Below are 12,744 nucleotides of genomic sequence, written 5' to 3' on the forward strand. Positions count from 1 at the left end.
AATGGAAAATTTCAAATGCCCAAAAAACTTAGATTTCTATTACGTAGTATATACAAATCCTCTTATTTCCTTGTTAAGTTTCTACGCCGTTACCGACCGTTCCTAGCGCAAGTGGCAAAAAGTTTGATGGTTGATATCCGAGATCCCAAGTTCGAATCCTAGTTAATTCACATTTTCAATTAAGTTTATCTTTAAATGAAATAAATGAAGCGGGTAGCATGTATACTACCTATCTCATTTTTTTTTAAAAAAAAAGTTTCTGCACTGTTTTGGAATTAAAAAAAGAAAAAAAGGCAAAAAAAAAAAATGGTGGGGAAGTTTAAGTCAGCAGAACAAATACGGCGAATTTAATGCTCTTGTCGCTATTCCAATGAAATAATTTGATGACACAGGATAAGAGAATATTAGACAACGATCTAAATGCTACCCTGATTGGGACCAATAAACATCAAATAATAGAGCTTCAGCTTTCAGATTGAAGCTTCATCATTTACATTTTACATGTGAAGTACCTATAATAATAAATTAGTACATAACCTCATTAAATTGGGAAATTAACATAAGCAACGCTACCTGTATGTCTATATCATAAGTGTAAATCTTACACCATACACTTGTAAAACTATAGATTGTTTTACTTAATCGTATCAATTTCTATTTTTACTAAAAATTCACAGAATATTTTAAACCCTTGGAAGGTGTTTATCTCTTATATAGAGTGTACAAGTGGTACTTTTCAATTAAGGTATTAGGTTTGGGTAGAGTTCATTGTATTTGTCTCCATAATCAACTCACTAATCTCTCTTCTAAAGCAATAATAATGTGTCAAAATTAATTTATAGCAATATCGTCAACTAATTAAAGGATATGAAAATCTTAAAAAGAAAAGAAGAACAGGAACGCAACTTATTTGCACGTTTAGTGTCTAAAAGATTGTTTGGTTCTGCTTTAGAATGTGATATTATTTGGTGAAGTATATATGTTTCTTAAAACGTGCTGTCCAAAGAAGCATACATCAAAAGTCTACTTTGAATCTTCCTTCAGCACGACTATATTTTTAGCTGCGAAAATACATATCATATATATTTTTTTTTATTGATAAATGCTTTTATTATATATATGACTTAACCGAAAGCTAAAAACAGAAGTAAAAGTAGAACCAAAAGCTGCAAAATTTCATCGTACAACCTAATCATGTGAAAGGCGCTTCGTTTGAATAGACGTGGTGCAGTTGAACAATTATCATCATAGCTAGAACATCAGGGGAATGTTTTGGTCCCCATATGATGCAATTAAATCACTCCGAATTAATAAGTGTGATGCAAGAAACTCACTTCGAAATTAATTTCACCAAACTCAATAATTAGATTGTAAGAGTTAGACAATTGTGTCCCCATGAAAAGCCTCCTTGGTTTTGTGTGTAGCAAATCAACCCCACAAATTTAGGGGGTGAGGTGCTTTGCTTAGTAGAGCCCTAGCACATGGATGTACAACCCCGTAAGTGGAAATAAATGCAATAATTTAACTCTATGATTGAGAATCTAGGGTTTCTCCATCCTAATAGGAGGTTTAGAGGTTAAAACTTTGTACAAAGAGTAACGGCTCCTTCCAACCCTTCCCCCTTAGTTTCTTCCAGGAACAGCTTTTCTCTTCTCGCTTAAAACTGCCGCCGACAAACTCGCCAAAAAAAACACACACACACATTTTTAACATTTATAATATTTTTACAAAGGCGAGAAACTTGAACGCGTATTGGTCATGATCTGAATACGATACGATCTACGCGGTGGGCCATCAGATGGTGATTGCGATGGAAAAACAACTAATGATTGAATTTGCTTCGCTTCGTACATTTCCTCGTCCCTGAAACCCTCCCAAAAATAAAGAATGAATGAAAGAAAAAAAAAAAAAAGAAGTAAAAAAAGAGGAAGCCATTAAGTCATGCAAACTTAAATGTAAACAGTGGACAAGTAGTAATATCAATATGAAAGGTGTAATATGGTAATGTCATATGGCATCATCATGTGACAAAAATATGAAACTTGTGATTGGCTCTACACTACCTTTTAGAAACAAAGGGACAAGCATGAGGGAATTAAGTGAACAGAGAGTTTTTTTGTTCCCTTCTCAATAGTGGGGACAACCCCTCTCCAACAACTATTAAGGGATCATTTGCAACCAAAAAAAAAAAAGAAAAAAAAAAAAGAAGTTAAATGTGTCCTCTAAACTAAATCACTGGTCTTCTCAAGGTGTTCAAGTTTTTAAATGCAAGTTTCTCATTGATTTAAAATTCTATAACAAACCGTAATAGTCGGTCATACGACAAATATAGATACATCACTGATGCTGTGTTAGCCATGTCATAAGTCATAACTTGCTGAGGTGTGTCTTAATTTTGTTTATTTAAGAAACATATGAATACGTGCTCGAATGGCGCACAGTTATGTATAACATGTCACATACTCGAAGCCAAAATCCATATACTCACAAAATTTGTGGAGAATGATGGCATGTAATGTAATGGCTACTGAAGTTGAGATGTTGAGAGAAACTTGTGAGCAGGAAAAATTAATGCAGTAGATTGATATTGAATGGAACAAAGAAGTTTCTGTATTTTGCGGTACGATTTAGTCTTGTTTTTCTGATAAGTACAAAGAAGTAGCAACACAAGAATTATTAAGCAACAGCAACAATGACGATGATGATGACTAATCACGGCAAATAACATCTTCAATTACGTAACTAAACTATCATATTTTACATATATATATATATATATCAAGTTGATTAAATGATTAAATGGCTAAATTGGAAATATTCTATTAGACTTTCGCATTAAGCTCTTAAATCAACTAAAAGATTCAATACAAAGTAACCATCACTAAGAAAACATATTAGCTATGATAAACTTATCCTCGGCGAAATCAAATCTCCAATGTAAACGAATATTACATGAATATTCTCATCCAAGAAACATAGCTGGCAATCTGAACTGATTACTTGGCCTCCCTTGAGGATGAACCTTGATTAAAAAAGTTATAAATAAACAAACTAATTATCGAGCTAATATCATATTGTTATGTCACTACACTTGGCCAACTCTATAATCACCGAGGAAATTACCAATAACTGGTTTGCTCATTTAGCCATAAATTAAACAATATAAGAGTACATGGCATGCTACTTAAAAGTGCAAAAAAGCAACAGAGAACACTGGTCCACAAGTAAATTTTTTTTAATATAATCATTAACACGAAATGGTGTCATTCTCGAGACTATGATAGGTGACGGAATTCGAATTAAAGAAAGATAAATAATATTAGAGAGTTTGGAATCTTATTCAGTAATAGAGAACTTATCGATAACTTAAGGGGTTGGGGAAAAGGTTGTCTACAAGCATTGTTTAGGTTGAAAGAAAAAACGAACTGGAAAGCGATGCGTGACATGCTAAGAAAACTCGAGAGATTATTGCCTAGTAAAAAAATACAGCATCAGTGTTTACCTAACAGAGTATCATGCGAGGGTGATTATATTGAGGTCACGGGTCCGATTTCGTTAATCTATGTTAAGAAATGACATGTCAGGAACATTCATGCACAGTAGTACTCACTGGCGAATGCTTGTTAAATGACAAGAAACCAATTTGATATAAAAATATATAAATAACAGAGAAATCGAGAGAAAGATTATGTCATAAGTAAGATGACAAAGCAAGGGATTTCATGACATAAGAGAGGATTTAATACTTCAAATGGTGTACTTAAGTCAGATCAAGCCCTCTATAATGATTGAAGAGGGTAAGATCCAATAGATGTGTTCTTAATTGAATTTAAGAATGCTAATAGAGATGAAGTAGCAATTAAAAAGGGACAAGTGTTTAACATACTCTCTCCTACCAACCTTTCAATCTTGGGCGCAGGCGAACTGGGCCGCGGCTCACGGGCACGATTTCAATGCCCCACACGGAACGAGTGATTCCAATCTGACAAATCACTAATTGATCATTGAGTAAAATGGAAGAGAAAACAGGCAAACAAAGTGTTACAATGAAAAAGATATTAGACTGGTAAAAAAAAAAAAAACAAGGATGAGTGATAGCGGCCACATGTGGATTGTAGCCATCAAGATAATGTAAGATTGCTATAGGAACAGGAAGATTAAAACCGACACCCGCGTACCATAGTCTTGTTGAAATAGTTGCAACTTGATACCTTTCATAATAAAACCAAACAGTAAACAAATACTGCTATATGCATATCAGAAGGTACATCAAAAGAGTTTTAATGAGTCCAATGTTATACAAATGACATTAATAAATGGTTTAGCTTTGAGATTTCAAATATGAAAGCTGATAGAACATCAAGTCTAAAATGCTTAGTTAATTACTATCACGACTACAATGCTGACATATCAAAAGCACATAGGATTATCTTTTTAGATACATGTAACGATACTCTAAATTAAACAAGTATTGTTACAGACACACACTTTTGTTGGTGGTGAAAACGAACAAACATTGTTATACCCACAGTTCCAGTTCAAATAATAGGATACATGAGGTTAGCAAGTGGGTGTCGCGACAGTGACTTGCGTATCAAATTGTACATTTCAAGGCAGGATGAGCTCGACAAATTTTAAGGAGCCAGTGCTTCACTAAAACAGTTAGTTGATAAGCTGTAGCGAGATTATGATTAAAAGAAAAAAAACAAATGGTAGGCATAATTTCGACATCATCTTAACAGGCAAAGACCTATAAAAGCATCAGACAGTTTAATGAAGTGGAAAGATTCTCTGCAATCCAGACACTGAAATGATTGATGGGTTACAATCAGCTTCTTTCATGTGTATGTGTATTTACTAATGAGAAAAGTAACTCAGAAAATGGAGATTAGAGAATAACATACCATATCTTGTCAATGTATGGCGCAGGGAAATCACTATATGATTTCTTTTCAGTAACAAAATTAGGGCACAGTATTGGTGTTTAAGCATCTCATCAATAATGAATCTAAGAGAAGGTGCCTGGTATTGAATCTTGTATTTGTTAAGCTCCATGCGAGTTTCTTTGTGGAATATTTCGACGATGAATCAACAGCTTCTGCACAAACGATTAGGGCAGAACTGCCCCTGCTTGTTTTAATGGTTTCATTAGCCATTGGCCGCTTAGTGTAATGAAATCGACAGTTCCCTCAGCAGAAGAAACATTTAGAATGGTTAAATTTAAGAACTACCATTGAACTTAACAAAACCGCCAATTTAATTATTAGAAATGACTCAAATCAAACAAAAAGAGTTGAGAATACTGTTGCAAAATGCATTTTTATCTGTTGTCAAACTTTGCTATGCACTGCAGAATACTGAAAAATCATTCTTATTTACAGCAAGTCTAAAAACTTATTCCTCACTGCAATATTTACTGTGTCTGGGACTTAAAAGAAAACAATTTTCTTATTACTTCAACCAAAAAAAACCAAACATAAACAACACCAATTTCTTCTAAAAAGAAAAATAGTACCTTAGGCTGCTCAAAATATTAGATGCTACCTGACAAATCAGCTGGCAAGGCCTAAAAATAATATTCCTAAAAATCAATGTCAAGCTTCGTAGCGTAAAATGTAAAGAAGAAAAAGAAAAATATAATAAAACTTGAAACAACAAACTGAAGAACACTCAGGCCACACTTTTTCGACCTAAGCTGCATTTACTAAGTAGGCGAACAAAATAGATGGAAAATTTATGCTGAATCCATCAAGCTTCTGTGAGGGTTCCACATCTTCTTCTGGATCACAAGAATCATCTCGTTGTTCTCTGAGTCTGAGTTGGGCTCGGCATCTACTGAAGTTATCAATTCCCACCGCAATGCTTTTAAGTACTGATTGATGAAATCATATACCGGTCGCTTATCTCTCACTATAATAAACCCAGTTGGCCTAAGTATGCGATCCATCTCAATGAGCAGATCCTCAGCACTGCATCCCCTCTTCTCAATGTCGGAGAACACCGTCCATGCATGAAGAAGATCGTAGGTCCGAGGGTAGGTTGAGAAGGCTTCGCACCTGTTGAGGGTATGTACTTATATTGAGGGAAAATGTATGAGAAATTGGAAAGGGATAATTACCTACATGCGCTAAAAATATCAGACTTTCATATTTGCTACTAAAGTTCCAAGTGATAAAATCTACCCTTTCTAAAGTTTCTCCATTACTTATATATATACTGCCTTTCCATCAGCTATCTCAGGTTTACTCCAACTTAACTTCATCCTCAGCCTGACCCCGTGTTAAAATAAAGGGTAGAAAGAAGTTGGAATTTTAGAAGGATAAATTTCATCACTCAAAAACTTTTTAGGGGCCATATTTGAAAGGGTAAATGGTCTTTTTGTATATTTAATGGTTAGTTTTAACAGTAAGAGTGACAAAACTTAACTCTTAAGGCTATATTTGAAACAAGTTGGAACTTTAGAGGGGTAGCTTTCGTTACTTAAAACCTTTTTGGATAAGTATGAAAGTCAGGTAATTTTTAGGGGTACATAGGCAAGTGCCTCATATGAAGAATATATAAGACTTGCGCTTGATAGTGATACTAGTTAGGTGTCAACAAGCATACATTCACACCAACTAAATCAGATAAAAGAAGAGTATCTAAGAATTGTGTGTGTGTGTATGTGTATATAATATTGTAATAATTCCTAAAAAGTACTAAACAATATACACCAAAGAGAATCATTATCAAAGAAAATTTGAGAAGCTCCAGTATTTTACAATAGCTCAACATTTCTTCTTTTTGACTGTACAGCTTGAGATTGAAGACAACTGAATTTCTATCCAAGGGTACAACATAAAAATTTGGAGGAAGATCAAATTAGAAACTAACAGAATAGAAGGACAAGGGTCAGTTGAGTTGGAAATAGACACACTTTTTCTAGTTCTATCATTGGTTTGAATCTAAAAATCTAACAGAAGTTCCACAATGCTTGTCACCCTGAAAATATATCTTTCCTGAATGACGAGGAAAACCTATTGGAAGAGAAAAAAAATTTACTAATTTGGATTCTTGGGATTTAACTTTTAACTTCTGTAGATGGGGAGCTTATACTTCATGTTCTCTACAAGGAATAAAATAGATATGTTTCACAAGAAACATGCGAATAATAGAGGATAGGTTAAAAAAAAAAGAAAAAGAAAAAACAAAGAAGAAACATGCTATTTTGCTATAGCATTATCATGAAGTCATAATATCTCTCAAAGCAGAAAAAGGACACAAAAACAAAGCTTCACAACTACTTCGCACACACACATACCCGCATGCGCACGCACACGCACGCACACGGGCACAAACTCATGAACACATATAATCAGAGGACAAAGACCATGAATAAGTACTGTTTCTTCAACAATACCTAATATTTCAAGGACATTAGCACTTATGTCTGATACTATGAACGGGCAACAAATCAAGGAATAATGTGAAAAGAAAGGTGATAGCTATACGTCGCAACCTGGTGGTACTAATCAAGAGTATTTAAGAACAATAATTGCATACCAGTCATGTGTGGTGCCTATGAGGCCTCTGTCATAGATTATCTTGAGGGTGTTCGGTCCATCTTCAGGCACGACATTCATCACCCAAACATCCCTGTCCTTTAATGCAGCAGCAAATGATCCAATGTTTGCCTTCATGTCCATCAAATTCCTTAGAGAGTCCGACTTGATCTTTGGACTCAATAGGCTCCAATAGCTGTCAACTCTTTGTTGCCACGTCTCCTAAAACAAGATAAATATATCATGATATTTCTTCACCACACTCGAATGAAGCAATTTTATACAAATATTGAATGTACCGTGTCCTTTTCGAATGTGTCAGTGGTAATCTGGAGATCAGCTAGACGGGGAGGAGGGGTTGTCAAGCGAGCAGGCCAAGCAGCCAATCCACTTCCGCTGGCTCTATGCATCTCTGAAATTAAAAAGGGAAAAGATTTATTATTGCAATTTAGATAATTCCCGTTCACCTGAAAAATCATTCATACAAATAAAGCAGTATTTCTCATGAACCTCACCATAGGTATGATACAAAAACACTGCAGAGGCTTGAGTATGACATGCAAAAAAAGCACATGGAAACAAAGTCCACTGAACGCAAGATTACTTGGATTTGAATTTTGAGGTGGGTAAACTAATTCTTTCTCTTCAAACCAAATTATTATTAATAAAAAAAATGTAGAAGGGACAAATTTCAATTGATCATGAGTAGCGTGCCAAGCTCGATTACCAGCAGAAAGTGGTGAGGTTCCATAAGATTCATTAAATCAAACCTATTCAAATGCAAAACAAGGTTTCATGCCAAAACAACAATATATCTGGCACTAAGGAATACAAAATTATGTAGAATGTCTACACTTGGCTAAAAAAAAAAGAGAGAAAAAGTAATATGTCTAAACTCGGTTTTTAATCCTAACATGATTCAAAAGAAAAAGCTCATGCTTCTGGCAGATTTGCAGTCACTTTGCACATGCTGATTAAAATTATGCAGTCAAAGAAGCACCAAAAAACTAAATAACAAAACTAGGCCCACGAAGTAGGGTAGTTAGTCAAGCAAGCACCAAAAAGCAAAAAGGTTGATATTTAGCACAAGAAAATTATTAAGATCCCATGACATTGACAACAAGAACTAGAATAAAGCAAAATTTTATAAAAAACCCCCTTAATTATAGGTCATTCCATACAAATCTATCTTAAAAAAAAGGCTTAAAGGCAAGCATAGAGAAGGCACTTACGTTCTGAGTAAGGAGTAATACAGGCTTCCATCATCACACCCCACACTGCATCTGGATCGTCATTAGTTCTACACAGAGGTGGCTTCATACCAGCTTCTCTGCTCATGTAGCAATCATTATTCAAAGGCTTGACCCAAATAACAGTTTGATTTCTTTTAGATGCAACTTTCCAGCACATCCTCTCTACAAGTGAACTCATTTCTTTCCAAATTCTGAGATCCTCTTCATCCTGTGCATATGCTTCAGGAGATGAATAAGCAAAATAGCCTCCTGGCCTAAGTAATCTGTCTACCTCAAGAAGTAGGATTCCATCCCTTTGAAGCCAATCAATCCTACAACGGGAACAATGGGCAAGTTCAAAAGATCTACTAGGGTATGGGAGCCGTTTAGTCCCTAAAACACCGAGATAAGCAGGAATTCCTCTTTCTAGGGCAAACTGGATCTGGTTTTGGTGTACATCGTTGGGTGCCAAAGACATTGCAATAATATCAGATGAAAGTAGATATCCACCAAAACTTGCAACACCACAACCGACGTCAAGAACTGTCCGCATCCTCCCCTCGTTGTTTAGATTGTTATTCGTGAAATTTAGCATCTGTAAGTATGACCAATATTATTATTTTAAGCATTGAAGCAAGGAGAGAATATCAAGAATTCACAGGACCTACATTTGCAATTGATGCTATATATTTATCAGCTCCATAATGGAAGTGAGTTCCTCCTCCCGGAAAAACAATTTTTTCACCTGCATCAACCATCCAGTTCTGGTCCGACTTTTCGTGAGCAAGGTGAGTATGAGGTATGTTTACCTTCCAGACTTCATCCCGACTTTTTGGCCATTTAATTGGAACCTATACAATAACCAAAATAAATAATCAACTAAGAGGGTCTCTGAATACTTGGGTTTCGAAGAAGCTTTTGCATAAGTGATGTTTGAGTAGAACTGCTTGGAGAAGGACCAGCAGCTCATATACAAATTTTGCAACAACTTCCTACTGCAGAAAAATCATACCAAAATTGGCGCTTCTACTGTTGAGACCAAGAAACTAGTTCCAGCATCTTGCCAGAGCAAAAGATCTCAACATTTTACATGACAAATGCATGATAGCTACCTTTCAGTGCGGAGAAGTTGTTCTAGAAGCTAGATCAAACAAGTACTCAGGCATGCAAAATTAAACACGAAAAAAACAAAGTCATAAGAAATATCGACCTTATAGCCAGGTGGAGGAGGAATCAAGCAATTGTAGCGCCTCTCCGGCTGAGGGCAATGCCTTTCGTAGTGCTCCATCAGGTTCAAATCCAGTTTCAGCCTCATCTGATAAATGAGGTTTCTATCCAAGCAAGGAATCAACTCAGAATGCCGATCATCACAAACCTTCAAAGAATATAATAACATTAGACACAGAACTGTAACATAACATATGGTGATATTTCTGAACAAAAATAGATTACTCAAGAAGAAGCTCACAGGAAAGTTCTTAAGCCTGACATTGTTATCTCCACCTTCATGTGCAAAAATGGATTCATCAATTTTACCGACCTCACCATCGTCATCGCTACCCCACCCTAACGAGCGTGAGATCTTATTCCTGTACTCAAAAGCACCGCTAGCTGGTTGCCCTTTGCGCCCAAAGAATGAACCATTGTACAGAAACAGTAAACCAACAAAGACAATCACGATACAAAGTGAGGTAACTAATTTTTTACTCTGCGCCGCGTCAGCTCTCCCCCTCATTGTGTAGCCTAATTTTAATTTCCGTTTAACTACCTCTTTAATACAGTACACAGAATTTAAGCAAAAAGCACAACAGTACTTTTCTTTGAGATCATAACTGCTCGTAAATAATCGTAGACGGCCTCAGAACTGAAGCACCCATTGTGAAGCAAATCTGCATAGAAGTAGGAGCCATGAATGATCAACCATCATCTCAAATGAAAAAACACACAGCTCTATAATAAAGGGAATTTGAAATTGCAAAAAAGCACTATGTGAAAGCACTATGTAAAATTGCAAAAAAAAGGACCTTTGCTTGAGACAAAAAAGAAGGGCGGAAAATAAAAGAGAAAAGGTTAAAAAGGACCCCAAAAAAACTGACGAACAGAGGATGAAATCAATCAAGTTGCAAACTTTCTCACACAACTCAGGAAAACAAAGCAGCAGCTAATAGATCCTCACCCCCAAACACCTAAAATCACCAAGATCTTAACATCAGTACTACTGTACGAGGCAAAGAATCCTAATAGAAAAGCTCAAAGAAGCAGCAGAGAATATGACAAAATAGATGGACCAAGACCACGAAGAACATAGCTAATTTTTTTGCCTACCCAATTTAGCACTATAGGATACAGAATCATACTGTAGCTCACACTGATTATAAATTAAAGAGGCCCCAACGATCAAATGGCGCACGTTAGCGAAGACGCAGGAACAATATCTAATCTACTGCCATGTATTGGTCCACAGCAATAGAATTGGAAGGTCTCGGTCCACTGTAAACAGAAAAAAAAAAAAAAGCAAGTTGATAAAGGGGGTCCAAAGGAAAGTGATAGGCACAACGACAAAGCGCGTCGGTGTTGGTCCAATACCATTAGAAAAGAGGTAATAAATTCGAAAAAAAAAAAGTCGAAAAATTTCCGACAAAAGCTTCAAATTTGACGGATATAATCGGAAACAGCATCAAAATCCCAACTTTTTCGTCCTAAAAAAGTGGCTTTTCCAATCCATTCAGAGCCCAAATCACCAAAATTGAACAAAAAACAAACCGCATCGGCATCGAGCTCATGAGAGATTATACCGAATGAAATCGCGGGCAAAACCTCCAGGGAAAGAGATTGGTGGATGTTCCACCGAGGAACGGAGCCGCGGATCCGCTCACAGAAGCTCGATCTCCGCGAAATTCGACGCCAAAACGCTCCGATTCGATTTCGGAGGCGATGAAAACCCTAGATTACTGTGGGAGGAAGCGAAGAGGCGAGAGTGAGTAGAGAGAGCAGCGGGGGAGGAGTGGGGAGAGTGCGAAAAGTGTCGGAGGGGAGAGTGTCGTAGATCTGAGAAAATAAATAAATAAATAATAAATAAATAAATAAATAGTGAGTGAGAGGGAATGAATAATAAAATGATAATTACAATTGATAATAATAATAATAATAATAATAATAAGAGTTTCCATGTCTTTATATTTGGAAAGGGCAAAAAAAGAAAAATTGAGTTTAAGAGGGGACGTGGGATTAGAACCGAAAAAAGGTTTGCAATTTAGGGGGGTTGGGCGTGGAAAATGTTTGTCGGCGAGAAGAAAGAAAAGGGAGAGACTACTGTTACTTTAATTTTTACTCACGTGAGGCGCAGTATTTAGGGCAAATGAATCTGTGCTCGATTTTCTTGTAATAAATTTTGGTTGCTAAGAAGCGTATTTATTAGTATTTAGGGCAGCCATACTCTTCATTTTTCTGGTAAAAATGCAAAGATTCTGCGTTTCCTTTTGGTAAATTCCGGGATTTAAAAAATTACACTTAATTCTATAATTTAGGGTGTTCTTAGAATAAAACATTAGTGAAAAACTCTCAAATGATACTTCAGTGAGAAAGTTTTCAACGACATCTCGTTAGGAAAAGTCACGTATCAGTTTTATCTTCATTTAAGAGTTCACTGAAATTTTTAACATTAAAGTTAAAAATAAATAAAATCTAGAAGTAAAGATTATAACATGTGTATAAAAGTAAAATTAATGACAGCGAACTGAAAACTTCTCGCGTTGGATGCTCCCACCTGAAGTTTATTCTATATATTTTTTTATTTTGCCATTATATAGTTTAAAAAATTACACTTAAACTATCTTATGAATCATGATTGATGTATTTTCCAGCCTCTTTCACTGGTACCTCTACAAATATAGAAAAAATGATAAAGTAAGATCATAATTGCAATTGTCAACAGAGAGCATTACGTTGATAATGGCTAATTGACATAGAAA

At 35.7% G+C, this 12,744-nt stretch overlaps 1 protein-coding gene across 4 annotated transcripts; it reads right to left on the reverse strand.

Annotated features, from left to right (window-relative positions):
* Positions 5,430-12,055, reverse strand: LOC109714005 (probable methyltransferase PMT1). Of its 4 annotated transcripts, none has more exons than XM_020238359.1 (9): positions 11,569-12,055; positions 11,141-11,263; positions 10,242-10,662; positions 9,984-10,148; positions 9,442-9,624; positions 8,774-9,368; positions 7,841-7,953; positions 7,543-7,763; positions 5,430-6,056 (listed from the first exon to the last, which is right to left on the reverse strand). In XM_020238359.1, the coding sequence occupies exons 3-9, from the start codon at positions 10,506-10,508 to the stop codon at positions 5,735-5,737; spliced, it is 1,866 nt and encodes a 621-aa protein (XP_020093948.1). In that variant the 5' UTR covers positions 10,509-10,662; positions 11,141-11,263; positions 11,569-12,055; the 3' UTR covers positions 5,430-5,734. The 4 variants fall into 4 exon arrangements, with proteins under 4 accessions (XP_020093948.1, XP_020093947.1, XP_020093945.1 ...); XM_020238358.1 differs by having other exon boundaries at positions 11,131-11,263; XM_020238356.1 differs by lacking the exon at positions 11,141-11,263.

This window comes from Ananas comosus, linkage group 8, assembly GCF_001540865.1.
Source record: "Ananas comosus cultivar F153 linkage group 8, ASM154086v1, whole genome shotgun sequence".
Lineage (NCBI taxonomy): Eukaryota > Viridiplantae > Streptophyta > Magnoliopsida > Poales > Bromeliaceae > Ananas > Ananas comosus.

What these genes read in the sequence shown, in the direction of transcription:
- LOC109714005 (XM_020238356.1), bottom strand. Translation starts at nt 10,508, where the DNA reads ATGAGGGGGAGAGCTGACGCGGCGCAGAGTAAAAAATTAGTTACCTCA. An exon ending in TATTACTCCTTACTCAGAAC is followed by an intron (nt 7,954 to 8,773) that starts GTAAGTGCCTTC and finishes TTTTAATTTCAG; the next exon opens with AGATGCATAGAGCCAGCGGA. An exon ending in ATAGGCACCACACATGACTG is followed by an intron (nt 6,057 to 7,542) that starts GTATGCAATTAT and finishes TACCCTCAACAG; the next exon opens with GTGCGAAGCCTTCTCAACCT.